Source organism: Herpailurus yagouaroundi, unplaced genomic scaffold, assembly GCF_014898765.1.
Source record: "Herpailurus yagouaroundi ecotype Mexico unplaced genomic scaffold, PumYag 186, whole genome shotgun sequence".
In the NCBI taxonomy this organism is placed as follows: Eukaryota; Metazoa; Chordata; class Mammalia; order Carnivora; family Felidae; genus Herpailurus; species Herpailurus yagouaroundi.
This window is the reverse complement of record NW_024412417.1, coordinates 39,370,807-39,392,341: the sequence shown is the minus strand read 5'-3', so window position 1 is coordinate 39,392,341 and position 21,535 is coordinate 39,370,807. Positions and strand designations below refer to the sequence as shown.

The following is a 21,535-nucleotide window of genomic DNA, read 5'->3' as shown; positions in this document are numbered from 1 at the left end:
AAGCATTAAGCACTGAGAACCACCTTGTTAGTGAAAATATAAAGAGGCGCATTAACCACTCTTTCCGCCTCGTCTACTGCTATCCCGAATCTTCAGGAAAGAGCCTGCGAGGGGCGGGTCTTAACCTGGCAAGGTCTCTCCACTCAGCTGCACACTCCCAATATCTGGGGGAGTGACCCACTGGTTGATTGATTTTGGTGCGGATGTCTGGGCCGCGTCCCAGACCTGTTAGATCCAGATCTCTGAAGAGGGAGTCCGAGCATCAGAATAGCAGAATCAAAAAAAAAAATAAATAAAACCAAACGTTTTTCTCCGAGTGATGCCAGGTGCCCAGCCAGGGCATCGTCTGTTCGACCACGTAGTCAGTTCCAAACGCAGTGGGGTTGAGAAACCTTGCCGTTTCCGTGGGCTTCCCATCACGCGTGGGCATCCGCCACCGATCTCTACTGTCCCCAAATGCAGAGATAAATTATTCACAAAGGGAGCGCTCCCGTCCTTCACGGGGACTTGTCTTCTCTAACTTGTCATGATGTATGCCGCTGGCTGTCACCTCCTGAGGACGAGAACCGCCTTTTATCTCCGGACTCCGTGTGCCCGGCAGTGGGGATGAGCTCCAGAAACGTCCAAAGACGAGGCACAGGTGCCTGAATGTCGGCATCGGGGAACTTCTGTTGTCGAAAAAAGCCTGCTGGTGACAGTATCTGCAAATCTCTTCTAGAACTGCCCGCAAGGTCAGTCGATCTGTCCGCGCTGAACCTGACAGAGCTGGTGAACGGGATGCTGAGCAGAGCTTTAAAAGGTAACCTTCGTCGGGGCCCCCGGGTGGCTCTGTGGGTTGAGCATCTGACTCTTGATTTCGGCGCAGGTCATGACCTCACGGTGGGTGATTTCGAGTCCCGCATCAGGCTCCAGGCTGGCAGGTGGATCCTGCTTGGGATTCTCTCTCCCTCTCTCTCTGTCCCTCCCCCACTTGCACTCTCTCTCTTTCTCTCTCTCTCTCTCTCTCTCTCTCTCTCAAAATAAACAAACATTCAAAAAAAATTTTTTTAAGGGTAACCTTTTTAAAAAACCCAGTCCAGGCACACGTTGGTCTTGCGCCCACTTCCCTTCTGGAGGGTCTGCAGTCTGGACAAGACAAGTCACATCTCTGCATGCCAGCTCCTCCCTGCTCAGATGGAAGGCGTGGTGTCCTCCCGGACCCCTGATGAGATTGAAAACATCCACATCAAATAGGAGGCTGGCCAACATCTTGAGAGCGAGCTGCACCCCAGACATGGCACCCGGACAGACATTTCTAATCACACCAGCCCTGCGAGAGAGCCACCAGGGCTTAGGGACAGATCGGAAACACAGCCAGGGGACAGGTCCTTCTGCAATTTGGGTTTTGCTTATATTCAATTTTGCGCATTAACTTCCATTTTTGTTCCTTTATTGTATATTTTTGTCATTTATTTTTATTTGCTCACCATCCTTTTTTTAAAAAATTTTTAATGTGTATTTTATTTTTGAGAGAGAGAGAAAGAGAGAGTGTGAGCAGGGGGGCGGGGGGGGGGGGCAGAGAGGGAGACGCAGAATCCGAAGCAGGCTCCAGGCTCTGAGCTGTCAGCCCAGAGCCCAATGCGGGGCTTGAACTCACAGACCGAGAGATCATGGCCTGAGCCGAAGTCAGACGCTTCACCGACTGAGCCACCCAGGCGCCCCTCATCATCTTTTTAATTTCTCTTATCTATTTACTAATTGGTAGTATTCTTATTGTCAGTAGGCATTTGACTTCTTTATCTCACTATCTCTGGCAGATACGAAGAAGTTCTTCTCCCTGCTAAGCATCACCTCCTACAGTTCCGTGGCCTTCCACAAGTTTTCCGTGGCCATTTACAACAGTAAGTGCCCCCGGCTCTGCTGGGCGGAGGTGATGGTGAGCGACCGGCCGGCAGGGCCAGGTTCTGTTTCAGGATTGCCGTGTGGATCGTGTCTCTTCACAGTTTCTAACCTGAAGGCTGTGGACCCCGCCAGGTTCCCCACCCGGTACTGTTACTGTCTGAACAACCGGACCAATGACTTATCAGGTGGGTGGAACCGCTCCCCACCCCCCCCCCCAGGCTTGCGGCTTTCCTGATGTCGCTTGTGCCCTTTCAGATGAGTTTGAATTAACTTCCTTTCTCCCTGGAGTGAAATAAGACAGTAATATCTATTATGCTTAAACGTGTGCGCACTTCACTGTCACAGAAAGTGCTTTCCTTGGTTTTTATCTTAGAGAAATAGGTATGACTGAACAAACGGGCAAGAACAAAATGTTCATGCTGCGTTGTTTTAAGAGAAAAAGTGGAGAACAACATACCTACGTATCATTAGAAAAATGGTTAGTTGCGTGTATAATTCAACTTTGGGAAACAGCCATAGGCATTGCATAAATGAATGGGTGTGGCCAGATTTGGCCCATGTATGGAAACATTTCCATGATATTTTTTTCTTTTTTTTTTTTTTAAGTTTTCTTTCTTTCTTTGAGAGACAGAGAGAGAGTGTGTAAGGGAGGGGCAGAGAGAGAGGGACAGAGAGAATCCCAAGCAGGCTCTGCACTGTCAGCACAGAGCCTGATGCAGGGCTCGAACCCACGAACTGTGAGGTCTTGACCTGAGCCCAAATCGAGAGTTGGGCAGTTAACCGACTGAGCCACCCAGGCGCGCCTCCGTGACATTTTTAATTAGAAAAAGAGAGTTACAAAATAATGCATAGAATACACGGTCATTGGTGAAGAGACACATACCTGGATGCCAGGCAAGTGGTTACCCCATGAAAGAAGATTGTGTTGCGTGTTTTGCAGCAGAAGAGGGTTGATTAAGGGGGCTTGGATTCATCTGGTCTTTTTTTTTTTTTTTTTTCAATGCGAGTATATTCACGTATTACTTTTATAATTGAAATGTAAAACTATTCGGTGTTCCTTCTGTTTAGAGAATCCTGCAAGGTGAAACTGAGAATTACTCTCTCAATGCTCATTCGCCCATCTAGTGATTCTTTACTGGGCGCATGTTGTTAGCCAGACCCTCTTCTGGGTGTGAGGGCCCCCACTGAGCAAAGCAGGCGCACACCCCCTGCTCTCATGAACTTGGGCTCTATAGGAAGGGACAGAGAGTCAATGGATACACCAAAAACACCTGGTATGTTGGCCGATGGCATGACCGTGAGAACAATAAAGCAGGGGACAGGGTGAGGAGGGAAGTGGTAATGGGCTCAGCTGCGGTGTGTAGCGTGGTCAGAAAAGTCCTTGCTAAGGAGACAGGAAGTGGAGGGACAACCCTGTGGTATCCGGGGACTGAGAGTTCCAGGCAAAATCCCAGACAGCGGGGTGCGGACTGGAGAGGCCAGCATGGCTGGAGCAGGCAAGCCAGCGCCGACAGTCATGGGAAATGAGCTCAAGGTTGTGGGGGCAAAGCAGGGAGGGTATCAGGGATTGAGTAGAAGTTTATAGTCCACTGCGAGGATTTGGATTCTCACCCTGAATAAGAAGGAAGCCAATGTGGGGGCACCTGGGTGGCTCAGTTGGGCAGGCGGCTGACTCTTGATTCAGCTCAGGTCATGATCCCACAGTTCGTGAGGTCGAGCCCCACATCTGGCTCTTCGCTGACAATATGGAGCCTGCTTGGGATTCTCTCTCTCCCTCTCTCTCTCTCTGCCTTCCTCCTCCCCCAAATAAATAAACTTAAAAAAAAAAGGAAGCCAATGTGATTGTCCACCCAGAAGAGTGATATGATCTAACTTACATTTTTAAAAGGATCTCTTTGGTTGTTGATTAAAAAAAGAGACTGTAGGGAAGTGCCTGGGTGGCTCAGTCAGTTAAACGTCTGACTTCAGCTCAGGTCACGATCTGTGGTCCGTGAGCTCGAGTCCCGCATCAGGCTCTGCTCTGACAGCTCGGAGCCTGGAGCCAGTGCCCCCGCCAGGAAAGAGTTTCTACTTCTACCTGGCGAGCCAAAGCATATTTCCCTATACCTGAAATGATGATTTGAAAAGAATTGATCCCTGGAACCTCACCACTGATAAAATAGCATATGGCTCCTCCTGTAAGCCACAGAGATTTTTACAAGGTTTACGACCGACACATTACGATGTGCTGATGCCCACTCCCCGCAGACCGGTGCCACGAGAGGCTGGGCACAGGCCGGCATCTTGTCACTGCTCAGGATCTGTAGGGAAGATGGATTTGTGGATAATCTTCAGACCCGGATTGTTTTCTCTTGAATATCCTCAACTCTGACTTAAGGCCCGCCTGTAAAGATGTATTTGCTGCATATTTGTTTTATTTCTCTAAATGAAAACAGCTTAAATTTTCTTGATTTGGAAAACAATCTATTGGGGCACCTGGGTGGCTCCGTCGGTTGAGGGTCCAACTCTTGATTTTGGCTCAGGTCATGATCCCAGGGTCGTGGGATCGAGCCCCCTGTCAGGTCCCATGCTGAGCATGGAGTCTGCTTAAGCCTCTGTCTCTCTCTCTCTCCCTCTCTCTCTCTCTCTCTCTTCCCCTCTGCCTCTCTCTCCCACTCATGCTTTCGGTCTCTTAAATGAAAAAAATTTTTTGAAGAAAATAATGTATTAAGAAGTCAAAATGTCAGATGGCAGGGACAGTATAATCAAAAAAATCAGAGGGGTGCCTGGGTGGCTCAGTTGGTTAAGCAGCTCACTCTTGATTTCGGCTCAGGTCATGATCTCACGGTTCACGGGTTCAAGCCCTGCGCTGGGCTTTGTGCTGACAGCTCAGAGCCTGGAGCCTGCTTCGGATTCTGTGTCTCCCTCTCTCTCTGCCCCTCCCCTGCTTGTGCTCTTTCTCTCTCTTTCTCTCAAAAATAAATGAAAACACTCTATTTTTTTAAATCAGAAACACCTGATGTCCCAACATCCATAGGTAATCCCATTACCCAAGGTGGTCTAAACCACCTCTAACCTGCCTGCCTAAGCCATCTGTCGGCTAGTTACCTAGCCTACCTGCCTGCCATCCCACCTACCCCATCCATCTACCCATCCAACTTTGCATTCTGTATATTATTTAGAATATAAGCCAGGCTAGTATGACAAATGACCCCAAAACAAGGTGGCTTACAGAGGGTAGAAGGTAATAGCTTTTGTGTGTGGCCATCTGGGTAAATATACCAGGGCTGCTCTGATGGTATGATGGTGTAGGGGGCCCAGGGTCCTTCTAGCTTGTTGCCTTGCCTCCCATGATGCATTGCCCTTGTTCTCATAGTCCAGGATGGTTTGCCACCGCATCCACATCCCAGCAACAAGGGAGAGGAAGAAAGGAACTGAAGACATGCCCGCCCACTATAGAAACTCACAGTCTGGAAACCTTCCACATGCTTCTTCCCACATTCAGTTGCCCAGAATTTAGCCCTATGGCCGGCCCCCCCCCCCCCCCCCCGCCCGGGGCAAACAGGCTCAAAAATGTCATTTTTAAGCTACGTTAAACCCGGTTGTGCCCAACTGAAATTTCATATTCTCTTGCTACAGGAAGGTGGGAGAATGGATATTGAGAGAAAACCTTCCATATCTACCATGTTTTCTATGTAGCATTATAATCCGCCTTTAAGCCAATCATATGTCTTAAAAACCGTCCTATTCCAATGAATATAAATATGCCTCATCCTTCGTATGAATTCATAGCATTGGTTGCAAGAATGTACCATAAGGGACTTAATTTGTCTCTTCTTGATAGAAACTTGGTTTATCCCCCCGTGTTTGTACGATTATCAACAACGCTGTACCTGTGTACGATCAGTTGAGTGCGTGCCCAATTATGCTGGAGGATATCGTCCTTGACAGGGAAACAATTTTGCAGTGATTCAAACTGCTAAAATGTTCTCTAGACACCTTGCATGAGTTTAGGCCCCTACCAGTCACGTTTGAAAGCGCGTGTTTTTCCCCCCACCCTTGCCCACATGAAGTACTAAGTCACATTCTTAAATCATGACCAATGGGATAGGCAAAAGGTTGTTTCCCCTATTTTCTGTTTATATGTGAAAGTGGTCAGAAATCACTCATCTCGAGGCATGGCTACTAAGTTAGATGATTCAGATTTTCATCAAAACAAAGAATATTGGTGAGGTAATGATAGCTGGTTTTCTTCCAAGCCTAATAAGGGGATTGCAAACAGCCATTCTGAAAGGAGAGTTCGCGCAGTGTGTTGAGTAAGGGGTTGCTCGAGCAGCGGTGGGAAAAGTGGGAAGAGTGGGCGCTTTGGCCCAACGTAGACCTCAGTTCAAATTCAAGCTCCACCACATCCTCGGGCGCCTTGGGAAAGTTCCATGATCTCTCCGAAACTTGGGCAGCGCCTGGATTCCATCCTTGATGTCCTGCCTCTAGACCCCCGGTCTTAGCTTCTATGCAATGGTAGTAGCAGATTGCCGTTTACTGCTCTGCCTCTGAGTCTCTCTCTCCCACGAATCTCAGCTTCAGGCGGGCAGAGATGGGGCCTCACACAATGCTTCAGTCCCGAGCAGGTGTCTGACACCCTGCAAACAGTCAATAAATATTCATGGTATAATTGAATTAATAAAAAAAGACATTTAAGAAGTAGGAAGGAAATGGATGGAAGGAGTCATGAAATGCCACCCTTCCTCACTTTCCATAACGTGACCAAGGACAGGCTGGTCTGAAGAGACACAGGAAGGAGGCATTCTTCTGCGTGGCCACATGGCCACATCTGCATCTGTGTACGACCGCCTGTCCCCTCTGGGAGACTGAGCGTGTGACTGTGCAGGTGTGGTAAGATCACACGATGGTTCTGGTTCCCTTAGAGGAATGTCCGCCTCCTCTTGGCCTCGTGGGCCGTACATTCCATTGGTTGTCACGTGACATTTTCCCGCCGCTCCGGGTTCCGCATTTTCAGTCCTCTGTGTTCTATATTTTCAAGTCACCTTGCCCCCCCCACTGAAGCTCATAATCCCGTTGAGTAAAAGAAGTGTTTTCCAAAGCATGACAGGAAATTATCCAGATGACACCAGAAGCTTCCCCCTTAACTGTTTGGGGCTCCTAACATTCATGCCCGTTTTGGAAGCCACACGTGCACTGGATCCTGGAAAACCACAAGCGAACAGTAGAGGAAGTCGCAGCACTTTGCCTGCACATGTATCGGGAGCTTTCATTGGTCAATGGCACCCACTGCGTCAAGCAATGGCCCTGTTCAAATCTTGCTCAGAGAGAAAGTTCACAAAGATTTGGAGCCTGAAATGTGACATTCTCCCCACCTCCTCCCTCAGCATTCTTCACAAGTGGGCACAGAAGTCCCTGGTTCTATTTTGTAGAGGCTTCCCGTCTCTTTATAACCCACCATTAACGTTTACCTCACTTTTTGAAAATCCAAAATTATGTAAATTCCTGTTGCCTACCTGTGGGGTCGCTTCCTGTCGAATAGATTTGGTATACTAAAGCAATTTGGTGAGATAATAGGGGACCACAAATGAGAACAACCATTATTCAGTAATGCGGCTTTTCCACAGACGTTTGGTGTTGGCATAGAGGGATTCGGAGGGAGAGGGCAGTGGGAAGGGAAATGATGGTGGATCCACAAGTTTTCTCCTGGAATTGAGACATCTTTATAATTAGTAATATTTCTCTGCATGGTCGTTAACGTCCCTCAACAAACAGAGCGAAATCAAACTCGTAACATTTACTCTGAAAAGTCCAAACACACTACACTTTTCCGCCCAAGTCTCCGGATCGGAACCGTAAACCTCCTCGATCCTTCTTGCAGATTTCACGGCCCTGCTGGTGGACGTCGTTGGAAATTCTACCAGCTACCTCACGGAGATTTTCAAGTCAACCTCAATCCTCTCAGGTGTGTTCATCTTGAAAACCCTTGAAAAATTGGAGATTCGGCGAATTGGCGTCCATCAAGGGTATATCAAAGTTGGTAGACTCCCCACCCCAAGCCCTGGCCCAGGCCGGGCTGCCCGGAACCTCTGTGTGCATTTTATTTAGACAATCAGTGTGGCCCAGTTGCAACCACTAGTATTTGAAGACTCCATCTTTCAGTCAGAGCTATTCCTGGTATCGAAGACCTTGGAGGAAGAGTCCGAGGCTCAAAGTTAGGGGAATCCAGGCAGACTCAAGAAAACAGCCTCTACTGGATAGCTACACTCCCATTTCAAAGATGAGAAAACGGGGATTTAGAGAGGTTGCCTGTTTTGCTCAAGGTTGGTTCAGAATGTAGAATTCGATCTATATGCAGCCTAAGCCCATGTCCGGCATACAGCTGAGAAGGATCTGCCTCTTTCACAAGATGGCCTCATGTAACCCCCAGGCAATTCACATTCCCCCAGGGACCCACTGTGCAAAGCACATTTCTAGTCAATTGCCTGCACATGGACTCATCAGAAGGCTGGTGTGCTGCACCATGCAGCAATTACTGTGCTAGAAACAGTGGGGAGCCAGAAAGAGAAATCATAATAGATATCATTAGCCACTAAGGACTCTTCCAGGGCTTTCCACGTTTTCCCTCATTGGATCCTAACTACAACCTTGTGGAATAACTACATATTTATCCCCACTTTACGGGTAAGGAAACTATTGCGTATGAGGTCAAGTGTCTTGCCCAAGATTATTCTACAGAAATGGAATTCTAACCCAGGCAATCTGGCTCTCTAAAGCCCATGCTCTTGCTTCCTATGCTAATGTATATAATAACGAGACCCCCATTACCAGCGATAATTATTATTATTATGACGATTTACCGAGCTTCTCCATCTGCCAGGCACCATACTTCGTACCCAAACTCACACAAAACCTTCCATCCTATGGAGATTGGGGGATTTGGAAAGCCCACAGAAGCGAGTGTGGAATTCAAATATTCACCATTTTAAAGATGGGTAAACTGAGTCCTAGAGAGGTCAAGCAGTTCGCTCATGGCCATAAAGCTGGTAAATGGCAGCGCTGATGTTGTAACACTGGTAGTTGACCCCAGAGGCTGTGTCCTTAGCCATTATATTATAATGCACGCCCCCCCCCCAAAAAAAAAACCCAGAAAATCAGGGCTGCCTTAAAAGGACGGAGTTATCCTTATTTTCCTATAACATCCTGAGCTAGGGATTTCCAGCTTAATTTTCATTTCAGCCAAAGACTTAAAGCTTCGGAACCATTGCTAAGCCTTGTGTACTTGTTTGTCTTCCAGTGAGTCAGACAAATGAATCCGACTGCACCTTCATCTGTATGATGACAGGAAAGTCAGGTGAACCAGCAGCCATTCTTTGACAAGCTCTCTGAGCTGAGACATAAGCCGAACCCTCCAGCAGGTGAACCCAAGATTTGATCCTGTGGGTGTGGTTTTTGTAGGACGGAACCTTTCTGACTTCTGGGAGGTGGCAGAGAAATCTCCTGTTATCAACTACACATTTACCAGCAGCATGCCTGGTGGTCCAGGTGAGTGTGAACCCCCCAGACTCCTACTGTCGTCTCCAGACCAGGGGCGCAGCCAGCAGACTGAAGACTGAATTCTGCCCTCACGGGTTAGCTATACTGTGCTAAAATCAAAGGTTTTGGCCATTAAAGAAAAGTAATCTCTGGATTCTCTTACAAAAGAAGATCTGGTGACCAAGAAACAACGGGAGTTGAGTAGCCGCTGTCCCCATCCCTCTTATTAGAAGGGACACCTTTCTCCTTTTTTCCAGAGCCCTCGCTGCTCCCTGTTACCTTGCTTTTTTTTTTTTTCATATTAACTACTGGCTTTTGTAGGTAATTGAATTTGTGACCTTGTTTAGACATTGTCACCCTATAATACTCAGCCGCTACCCAACTGTCCTCTACGCCTCTGAAAGCACCTAGCCATCTGCTGGCCTTTTCCCTGGCACCAGGTGGCCTTTTTAGAACCACCTTTAAGCCTTCTTTTGTCCCTACACTTAACTGTCATTTCTAGCTGAATGACGTTTCTTGAATCTGGCTGGTCCTCCAAGATTATCGGCTGCTGCCGTGATTATCTCAGTTCCAGTCCTTGCCATCTACCTTTGAATTAGAATAGCCTCTGAGCCAGTTTTCCTGGACCCAGCCTCTTATTTCTTTAAAATATCCATTCATTGGGGTGCCTGGGTGGCTCAGTTGGTTGAGTGTCCGACTTCAGCTCAGGTCATGATCTTGTGGTCTGTGAGTTCGAGCCCCGCGTCGACTCTGTGCTGACAGCTCAGAGCCTAGAGCCTGCTTCGGATTCTGTGTCTTCCTCTCTCTCTGCCCCTCCCCTGCTCATGCTCTGTCTCTTTCTGTCTCCGAAATAAATAAACATTAAAAAAAAATTTAAAATACCCATTTACTGCCATAAGAGTGATAGTCTTGAAATACGATTAGGTTTTGTCTCTTCACTGCTCAGAACTAAGTCAAGATCAGAGGGTCCAAAGTGCTTAGCTTGGAGTATACGTTTTTCTGGAATTATATTCAGCCTCATCTGCTCTCTTCCTTTGAATCTTCTGTTCAAATGACATTGAAATTCCTGCCTCTTCTTGCAGATGGCATCTACCTCCCATGCCTCTGCTGCCTTGCTCAGCCTGGAACTCTTTCCATATTTCAGCACCCAACTTATCTGTCAATCCCCAGCTCAGTTGCTGCGTCCCCCTTCCTAAAAATCTCCCAATCAAAATTTGTCTTCTATCTCTATGACTCTGCACCATGGCGCTTGTAAGTTATTTGGACTCTGTGTTACTCCAGGTTGGATCACAGGTGACTTTCCATGTGTGTCTGCTCCCTGAGTGGTCATTGATGGCAGACACCGAATCTTTTCCAGCCCCACAACCTTCCTCCCCTCTCCCTTCCCCCTGGCCGTATCATGCACATAGTAGGTTCTTCATCAGGGTTTCTCGGCATGAAATGAAATTTACAGTAAATCTCCAGTTCCACTGGAGTTGGCTGCCGTGATTTACATCTTGTAGCTGCATTTATTTATCTTAGTTATGCTGAGGAAGGAAGCTCATCTCTTGTGGAACGAGGCTGCTTGATAAGGGGATAAAATGGGCATTTGGCGGGTTCCCTTCTCCTACTTGACTCTGAGGACAGATCTGAGGATTGAGTGAATGTCACTTCTTTAGAGTCCTTCCACGACCTTCCCACCCCAGTCTCAACTGTGTGTCTTCTTTGTGCTCCTTTATAAAGTACAAATGCTTGGGAAGAGAGAACATATGTACAAGTGGACTCACATTTACAAGGTTGATGTGCCCGATAGCCAGTCAGTCACCTGGCTGAGTGATGGTTTGATTGGGAGTCCATGAGTCCATGAGTCCATGAGTCCATGAGTCCAATTCATCTGGAAACAAGGACCGGGCCTCTGGTGCATGTGGGTATTACCGAGCCCAGAAGTAAGGCCGGAGAGAAGAAATAAGGCTGCAGGGCCACATCTTAACCATTGCACAGGATGTTCCATACACAATGACCTGCCAAAGGGGCAAGCAGGGGCTGAAATCTCACCAGTGAGCAGGTTGGCCTTCGTCCACCCAGAAGGGACCCGATGGGCCAGTGGGGGCCTGTCATCCTAACGTGCCGTCCCCACCACTCAAGTCTTCCCAACTGGAGAGAGAAGGTAAAATTAACACTCGAGCCCCGTCCTCCATTTCTCCACGGAGCACCCAAGGGGGCCGGGTAGATTTCCCCCTGAATTGAGCCTTCCTGCCATCTCTGTGAGAGCCTGTCTTTCAAGAAGCTTCTGCCTGGCACCATCTGATTCTGTTCACAGTGATTCCTCACACAGTGTTTTTGGAAGTTGATATTTTAGCTTACTTTGCCATTCAAAAAGAAACCCTCCTCTTTGGTGATATAGGGTACTGTTCCAAGTAAGGTTCGAAACTCGGCATTCAGTACATTTGTTGTCCAATGACCTTTCAGGGGCTTGACAGTTCTGTGTCCAAAGTGTCAACCATATGAAAGCTTCCCTTGACTATCAATCTCCCTTCACGTACAGCTACCAAGGGCTCGTCTGTGACTTCAATGCCCATACCCACAAGCCAGCAAACACTACCAAGGAGAAGCCCCCCACACGGAGCCCAGAGCACCAGAGTGTCCTCTCTGAGAACTGTTCCCTGGACAGAGACAACTCCTCTTGCAAAGGGAGAGCAGACCCAGAACCCGGGAAGCCTTCCTGAGCTTCACTCCAGGACCGCGGCCACGCAGGGCAGCGCCTCCCCAACCCCAGCCTTGGGTAAGAAGCTTTCTCTCCCTTTCCCCTCCTGTCCTGTTTCTCCCTCTTAGTCCCCCTAGGCTCATGTAAATAAATAAAGTTCTTCCTTTCTCCCTTCTCCAGAGACCTCTTTCTTTTTCAGCATCCCTTAAATAAGAGAGTGACATGAGCCAGTATGGATTCCATACAGACAAGCCAAAGCGGCAAATATCATTGGCATAACGTCCTGCTAACCCTCACGTGTATGGCTTTTATTCTGAAATAGTTTAAGACTCACAAGACGTTGCAAAAATAGTACAGAAGTCTCCCTGATCCCTCTCACCCACCATCCCCCAATAAGCATATCGTAAGAATATCTGACATAAGTGAAGCACATTGAAGGATAAGGTATTTTTATTTTGGCAAAGCACTTAGCAATATCTCTCCTGAAATGAGCACTAAATGGTGGACTTTTATGGCAGCGTTAGGCTGATTTAAAACTGGCTGGATAATGATGCCAAGAATATGTTAACGACATGATGCCAGCATGGAAATCTGCCACAGACGGCGTGTCGGGGGTTCCTCCTTCCCCACCACCTTTGTGGACACCATCACTGGTGTCGCTGAAGATGAAAAGCCGTGCCTCGTGCTATTTGGAAATAAGATACAACTGAGATAACTCTTTCGTTAAAAGCCAATAGTGCCTCAGTGAGTTCCGACAAGGGACTGGAGTCATAGGATTCATTCATTCATTCATTCTCCCACCCACTCATCAAGACGTGTATTTACTACCAGACTCCAGACTGGCTGTTGAAAACGCAGCTCTATCAATGTTTCATTTCGTACTTGAGCTCGCAAACCAGGGAGGGAGACACAGGCATGTGAACTGAGAGTTACATCTAGCCTACAAAGAGCTATTGTCCTGGAGAGCCCAGTGAAGGGGCTTCTGGGAGGAGGTGAGAACTGATGGGAGTCAGGCAAGCAGGAAAACAAGAATGAGGAAAAGCAATCAACTTCACCGACCAGAAAGTCGTTAGTACCATAGCCAGTATCTTGACAATTACCCATAATTAGAAAGTTTCCTAGAATAATATTTTTTAAAAATGATGTGATGGCTAGTGGCAAGAAAAATCATAAAATACTTAGCTACAAGCCTAGCAGGAAAAGTGCTGGGTTTTATACAAGAAAAAACTATAAAACTTTAATGGGAGAAATACATGCATATTTAAATAAATGATGTGATATCACTTCTCGGCCTTTTGGCTAAGATCGAGTGAAATAAAGGAAGTGATATACCATGTTCTGGATGAGAAATCTAAATATTTTTTTAAAAATTTGTAATTTTTTAAAGGTACGTTTAGTTTTTTGGGGGGGGAGAGGGAGAGAGGCAGAGTGTGAGCGGGGGAGAGGCAGAGAGAGAGGGAGACAGAATCCAAAGCAGGCTCCAGGCTCTGAGCTGTCAGCACAGAGCCCAACGTGGGGCTCAAACTCACGAACCGTGAGATCATGACCTGAGCCGAAGTTGGATGTTTAACCCACTGAGCCACCAGTGGGTTATTTTCAAGATGGCATTTGTTCCCAACTTAACTTACAGAGTTAAAGTTTTCCAAGGGGGTGAGTTTTTTGTTTTGTTTTTTAAGTTTATTTATTTTGAGAGAGAGAGGGAGAGAGAGAGAGAGCAGGGGAGGGGCAGAGAAAGAGGGAGAGACAGAGACTCCCAAGCAGGCTCCATGCTGTCAGCAGGGAGCCAGATGCAAGGCTCGAACCCACGAACCATGAGATCATGACCTGAGCCAAAACCACGTGTCGGCTGCTTAACCAACTGAGCCACCCAGGCGCCCAACGGGTTATTTTTAAAAACTTGAAAAGAAGTTATTTTAATTCCTATCATGGAAATGAGCAAGAGAGAACCCCCAGCAATTGTTTGAAAGGCCACCAAGAGAAGAGAAGAGAAGAGAAGAGAAGGTCTTCCTCAAATGCCGTGATATTGCATTGTTATCAGTAGCATTATCATCATCTCCATTTTGATGATAACACCAAAAAACAACGTGAAGTCACTTGTCCCAAATTTCACAACATGGGGGGAGGAGGCAGGAACAGAATTTCCCCTCCAGGTCTCCTTACCTCAAACCCCTTAACCTTGCCTCTAGATCATGAGATGAGAAATGTGCTCTTAACTTTGAGGGAACCCACTGTCCCCCGAACACACACTTTAGCTGATTGTTCGGACGTCCAAGGGATTTGCAGGTTTCTTTCTCGTTTTTTTAAAGATTTTTTTTTTATGTTTATTTTTGAGACACAGCAAGACAGAGTATGAGCAGGGGAAGGGCAGAGAGGGAGACACAGAATCTGAAGCAGGCTCCAGGCTCTGAGCTGTCAGCACAGAGCCCGACATGGGGCTCGAACCCACGAACTACAACATCATGACGTGAGGTGAAGTCAGACGCTCAACCGACTGAGCCACCCAGGTGCCCCAAGATTTTATTTTTAAGCAATCTCTACATTCAATGTGGGGCTCGAACTGACAGCCCTGAGATCGAGTCACATGCTCTACTGACTGAGCTAACCAGGTGCCCCCTGGACGTGTCTTTCTTGTTGGTAATTAGGAAAATAAAGCTTACCGTGGTCCATTTATTCCAGGTCAGGGTAGAGCGTAAGTCCCTGGGTCATCTGTATTATGCATGCACATTACATTTGGTAACATTTCAACGTTTTGGTAATTTTATACCTGAATCAAAATGGTCAAGAATTAAAAGTCTTCTGTTACTGCCCCATGTGCAGCTACCAGGAGGGTGACCCGGACTCCATGGGTGACAACCAGCAGTCAGGCGTGGACTTCCAACCTACCTGTGCCCTGGGCTCAGACCATGGGTGAGAAAGCACCCGGAGGGCCTCCCTGGGAAACATCGTCCTCCACACCCACATCTCCTGCAGAGGCCATGACCACGTGGAGCCTTTCTGGGCCACCTGTTGGGGCAGCGTCCACACAGGGCAGCTCATCCCAGGCCAGCCCAGCCTCAGGTAAGAGGGGATGTTCACTGAAGTTAGCATTGTCTGTTTTTAAAACATTTTCTAAATTTTTATTTGTTTTATATTTTCTTATGTTTATTTTTGAGAGAGAGAGAGAGTATGAGAGGGGGAGGGACAGAGACAGAGGGAGACACAGAATCGGAAGCAGGCTCCAGGCCCCGAGCTGTCAGCACAGAGCCCGATGCGGGGCGCGAACTCGTGAACGGTGAGATCACGACCTGAGCCGAAGTCGGACGCTCCACCGACTGAGCCACCCAGGCGCCCCACATTTTCTAAATTTTTAAAATGCAATGCACACACAGAAAAGTAATAAACCATAAGTTAGCACCATAATTAATAATCGTAAGGTGAACCCTCTCTTCCTTCTCTTTACCCCAACCCTTTTCTTCCCATCTTGGATGAGTGAGCGAATGAATGAATGAATGAATGAAAACTCCTTCTTCGCAGGAATCTCCCACATTCTCTCTTTTATGTGCCCACATTCCAATGTTTAATTCCAATGATTTTAATTTTTTTTCACTCAACTGACATGAATTTTCTATATTTTCTACTCCTCTAACCAAATGCATAAGTTTTATTGTATTTGTTTTTGAAATCACTTCCTCTGGAACCTGCAGCCCAAGGCCCTCCATCCACGCTCTATGTGGTAACAGTCATCGTTGGTATTTAGTGTCCATTAACTGGCCCTTCTTCCCTCTGGGCCACACTCTCCTCAAGGGCCTGAGTCTTTAATCTCCAGTTCTCAGGAAACACAGCAGGCACTCAGGAAAAGTGTGTCGAACTACCTACATTTCGTAAGAAAGGGCCTAAGGGCCAAGTCTCGACTTGAGGCTCGAAATCGCAATTGCGCAAACAGACAAGGAAACGCAATTTTGATAGCTGTAATCGGAGTAGCGCCTCACATGATTGCACAGGAAAACTAAAAGCTAACGCCTTTGGTTTGGGCTAGCTGGATGCCAGCATCCAGCACGGCCCGAGGCCATGCGCTCTGGTCTTTATTTCAGACACAGCCGGGCTGGGACCCTGATTCCACCGTTGCTGCTGTCTGTCCTTAGGCGGCTCTCTTGATCTCTCTGAGGCCTGGGTTTTTCATCTTCAAAACGGGGGAGGCGATACCTGCTTTCAGAGTGGCTGTGAGGATTGGATCGGGTGGCCCGGGTGAGGTGTTGATCTCAGCACACAGCACCCTGGCACCACCCAGTCAATGGCAGCTCCTACTAACTGGTCCCACGGCACCCACAGCGCAGCATGGCCACAGCCCCCGGAGACGCGCTTCCCCAAGGGCGGTGGCAAACGGGACACCGCCAGAGCGAAGCATGCCTCTGCTCTCGCCCTGGGTCCCTTTCGTCTCTGATCGCCTGCGAGTCTGCGGTCCTTTCGTTCAACTGTAACCAGCGATCACAGACTAGTGAACTCTGTGTTGGGGTTGCGCCGAGAGCCGCTCGGTTTCTAGAACCGCACGGAAACACGCCCCGGTAGCAAGCATCAGTTGACGCCTTCCGGGTTCAGGGGCTTAGCTGATGAGTAGGAGCCCCGTAATTGAAGAGGAATCCAAAAAAGCTGTTGGCCCGCTTGGAGAAGATGGCAAGACTGCCCATGGACCCGATCTGCTCGCTAACCACTGTACTTCTTGGGTCTCAGAGAAGACGTCACCCGTCCCCAGCCCCCCATTCGCTGCTCAGGTGTGGGTCAGCCTTGCCCCTGACCAATCTCCCCCTCCCTCACCCCCTGCCAGGAGGCTGTGTTATCAGGTTGGCCGGGGGCCAGGATCTTGACCGCAAGGCTCATGCCCCGAGGTGGCCCTTCAATACGACTTCATGAGCGTGATCAAGAGAACTGTTGAGATGAGCCCATGCTTGAGGGTGAAGATGCGCTGAGCGTGCCCGGACGCAGAGGAGCGAAAAACACGTCCGCTTCGCCCAGGAGCAGCGGTGCTTGGACGCGGCCCGTGCCACGCCACTGCCGTCCATCCACTTCTTCATTTCGTGCCAGGATCGGCGGCTTCCCCATGGCATCCGATGCCCGTTTCCTCCTCTACCCTGGGAGTGCCGCCATTGCAAGTTCTGTCTCCTCCTCCGGTCTGCATCCTTACTGCCCTGCCAGGTACCTGGCTTAATAACCACCGCTGGTCGACTAGGGCAGGACCTGTGGCATAGGGCCTCTTCCCCCCATCAGGCACCCCGAGATCAAACACAGGCTCGGGGCGCCCGGGTGGGTCAGTCAGTTAAGCGTCCAGCTCTTCATCTCGGCTCAGGTCATGATCTCACGCTTCATGGGTTGGAGCCCAGCATGGGGCTCTGCACTGACAACACGGAGCCCGCTTGGGATTCTGTCTCTCTCCCTCTCTTTCTGCCCGCCCCCTTCTCTCTCTCTCTGTCTCTCAAAATAAATAAACTTTTGGGGCGCCTGGGTGGCGCAGTCGGTTAAGCGGCCGACTTCAGCTCAGGTCACGATCTCGCAGTCCGTGAGTTCGAGCCCCGCGTCGGGCTCTGTGCTGACGGCTCGGAGCCTGGAGCCTGTTTCCGATTCTGTGTCTCCCTCTCTCTCTGCCCCTCCCCCGTTCATGCTCTGTCTCTCTCTGTCCCAAAAATAAATAAACGTTGAAAAATAAATAAATAAATAAATAAACAAATAAACTTTTGAAAAATTCCAAAAACAAAAACCACGAGCTTACCCCTCTCTCATTTCCTCCCAGGAACCTTCACCCCTGGCACACAGACCCCGAATCCAACCAAGGCACCAGCCCCTAGATACCCACAAACAGGTAAGACCGTGCATCCGGGAAGAGAGACCCAACACCGTGTGGCTTTGGGGCAGGGGCTCAAGAGGACAGGATCGCCTGCAGGCTGACTGACCTGGTCACTGTACTTTACTGGTTCTCCCGGGCAAAGGGCAGGAGAACTGCTTTATGAGTCTTGCTGTGTCACGAAATGGTCCTGTGGTTTGCGTAAAGCACTCCCTCTTTCTAGGCCACGGTTTCCCTAGAGAACTTTCAAGAACTTTTCATCCTGAAGGTGCTATGATTCTTCGGTTGTGTGTATAACCCAAGGCCAGTTCACGCTGACTTTTGCGAGGCCATTCTCGCCCCCTGCAGGTGACGCCCCGTTGGCCTGGCCATTTGCCCCTGGAGAGGAACCAGCCCTGGCCCCGGGACCCCACCAGGCTTCTAGTACGTACCAGCAGCCCGCCGCTCTGTGGCTTTCGTTTGTTTGCAACGAGGTTGTGTCGTGCCGCAAAAAGAGGTCTGTTTGATAAATGTAGGTTCGGGCCGCTGGGATTCAATCCTAGCTCTGCCATTTACTGCAGAGGGGGTCTCCCGCGCTCAGCTTCAGTAATTCAGCTCCCCCGACTGTGAAGTAGGAATAATAACAATCATTGCAGGCACTAAAACCGTCTTCATCCCTCCCGGGTTTTGGATTGAGTGAGATAATGTGTGGGGAAGAGATTTGGAACGACAGAGTTCCGCATAACTTCATCCAATCAACTTGTATCGAGTGAACGCCTATTGAGCTAGGGGCTGTGCGCTTAGCCAAACAGAGGCTGTTCCTTTACTGAGCCTGATGTCCACGGGGGCAGCAGAAGGGGTAAGGGGTAAAGGATGACTCCCAAACTCAACCTCCATTCCCCAGGTGCAATTTACTTGTGTTCCATTTTATTTTGTTATTATTTTTTATGTTTATGTTTTTTTTTTTTAGTTTTGAGAGAGCGAGAAAGAGAGAGAGACAGACAGAACGTGAGTGGGGGAGGGGCAGAGAGAGAGGGAGACACAGAATCCGAAGCAGGTTCCAGGCTCCGAGCCGTCAGCACAGAGCCCGATGCGGGGCTCGAACCCACGAACCGTGAGATCATGACCTGAGCCGAATTCAGACGCTCAACCGACCGAGCCATCCAGGCGCCCTGCTTTTTGTTCCATTTTAAAGGACACCCTGCCTTCCCCACCTCTGACACCTCGTTTTTATGGAATTCTCAAGGAGGCTTACGTCCAGGGCTTAATGGCTGGGTTTTCGAGATCCCTCACAGAGGCCCGGGGCTTCGGTGTCTGGGATGCTTTGCATCTTTCCACTTTGGGATGCCTCACTCCCTTCCTTTCTGTTCTGTACGACAGAAATTGATACAAAGTGAGTCTATGACAGAAACTGATACAAAGTGAGTCCTTCAAAGCGGCTTTGAATCCTCAGGCCCCTCCTACTCCTGGACGCCTTTCTATACTAGTTTTCTGAATGTGCCTGGACTCTCCAGTCATATATCAGTGGAGCATTATTAAATTCCTGGGGACGACACAGCCTCTTTTTTTCATACAGCAGAGATCTGCCTCCAACCCCCGCCCAACCTGCGGTGAATGGGCCTTTCAGACACAAAGCCATGATTATACTGCCGGCCCAAATTATAGCTATTTTCCCCCAGAGGTTCTAGAGAAACACATTATTGGAGCAGATAAGGGCAGTTGTCAGCCTGAGTTTCAGAAAACAAGTTAGCTGTATTTAAAACTATCTGTATGTATATCTTTTTCTGTATCTATATCTACTTACATAGCTCTGTATATCATCTATCCATCTATCTCTGTGTTTCTATCCTTCTATCCAACCATCCATCTGATAAGCAATATTAGTATAAAATAAAGGGGTTTGATGACTTCCAATAAATGATTGTTTCCATTCACACACACACACACACACACACACACACACAAATCATGCCGCAGAGTCTTTTGAGATTTACTCATTCATCCATTCAATGAATGTTTACTGAGCTCCTACTGTTTCCCAGGCACCGTGCTAAGCCTATTTTTACTTTTTCTTTTTGCAATAATTCCGCAAGGTAGGTAGTGTTATCTTCATGAGGCAATTTCGGTGATCACTACAGATAAAATGTGACTCTGTTTTGAGCCTAGATTTGTCTAATTCCAAAGACTGTGCTCATCCCAACCTTCTAGGTTATCTCTCCCAAGATGCTCCATTTGTACAAAATATCACAGTTTGAGGGAGAGATTGAGAAGTTTCTTTAGAGAAAAAGCGGTAAATGCTGTGTGCATGCAGAGAAGGAGAGATTAGCTCCATTTGGAGGAATTGTTGAAGTTTTCACTGATTAAGAAAGAGGCATCTGGGGCGCCTGGGTGGTCCAGTCGGTTAAGCATCTGGAGTCTTGATCTCGGCTCAGGTCATGGTCTCACGGTTCGTGAGTTCAAGCACCATATGGGGCTACATATGTTAAGTATGGAGCCTGCTTGGGATTCTCTCTCTGTCTCTCTCTCTCTCTCTCTGTCTCTTTCTCTCTCTCTCTCAGAATAACTAAATCTAAAAAATTCAAAAAAGAAAGAGGCATCTGCACAGGGCTGCCTCTAAATATGCATTCTACGCAGAGGCACAGCTTATGCAAAGGCACTGGGGCAGGAAAGGACGATGCTTCCCAGGGGCTGAGAGATTCCCTGTGGCTGGAGTTCTGATGCTACAAGAAAGAATGATGAGGAGTGAGGGTGCAGAGGCTGGCAAGGGGGAGGTCCCCAGGGCCATGGAAGGAGCGTGGACTTCTCCTCGCACAAGTGGAAGGGACGTGGTCAGATTTGTGGTGCAGAAAGTTTTCTCTGGCTGCAGAGTGGAGACTAAAGAGGAGAGGGGAGGAGCAGGGATACTGGTGAGGAGACTTGTACTAACCGCAGCCACAGATGATGGGGGCTGGAGCTAGGAGCTGGTTGTGTGCATAAGGAGACTCGAGTGGTGCTCAAGAGACAGAATCAAGAGGTTGTAATTATGGTAGAGTGATCACCAGGAGGTCACCAAACGTTATTCCCAAGTTTGAACGACTGAGCGGCGAAGTGCCATTTCCTGAGATGAAGAAGGCTGGGAGACGCTGGGAAGGGGAGAGGGGGTGTGGATGTTGAGCCTCAGGAATGTTAAGGATGCTCAGACCCTAAAGTGTGGTGGTTACAAGCATAGGTTCCAGACTCAGGTCTTGCCAAGGTCACTATCTGCTGTAGAACTGATCAAACTGCAGAATCACTCAGACCCTCAGTGTCCTCTCCTATAAAATAGTACTTCTGATATCCACACTACATGCTTTCATGAGGATTAAATGAAATAATGTAGGTACAGAACTTAGGAAAGTACCTGATATATAGCACGCGCTCAGTAAGTTAAAGCAAAAAGTCATAGCATCTTTACAAAAATTGACAAATGCCCTGGAGGGTTTACTGTTCTAATTGACTCAGGATAAAATTCAAAATACATTTCCTTCCTACATTTTTAATGAAATCGTTCTCGAACATTATAAGCCCTCTCTCCACTTTAATAAATACACAACCGACAGATGAATGGATAAAGAAGATGCTGTATGCATACACAATAGAATAGCACTCAGCCATAAAAAGAATGAAATCCCGCCCTTTGCAACAAC

At 48.2% G+C, this 21,535-nt stretch overlaps 1 protein-coding gene across 1 annotated transcript in view; it reads left to right on the top strand.

Annotated features, from left to right (window-relative positions):
* HHLA1 (HHLA1 neighbor of OC90) overlaps positions 1–21,535 on the top strand; it is a 35,349-nt gene that overhangs the window by 4,644 nt on the left and 9,170 nt on the right. The window contains exons 4-13 of the mRNA XM_040494860.1: positions 719–799; positions 1,797–1,880; positions 1,983–2,066; positions 7,742–7,825; positions 9,158–9,214; positions 9,319–9,411; positions 11,921–12,157; positions 14,897–15,136; positions 17,841–17,909; positions 18,240–18,314. Of these exons, the coding sequence (XP_040350794.1) occupies positions 719–799; positions 1,797–1,880; positions 1,983–2,066; positions 7,742–7,825; positions 9,158–9,214; positions 9,319–9,411; positions 11,921–12,157; positions 14,897–15,136; positions 17,841–17,909; positions 18,240–18,314 (1,104 nt within the window). The remainder of the gene's footprint in view (positions 1–718; positions 800–1,796; positions 1,881–1,982; positions 2,067–7,741; positions 7,826–9,157; positions 9,215–9,318; positions 9,412–11,920; positions 12,158–14,896; positions 15,137–17,840; positions 17,910–18,239; positions 18,315–21,535) is intronic.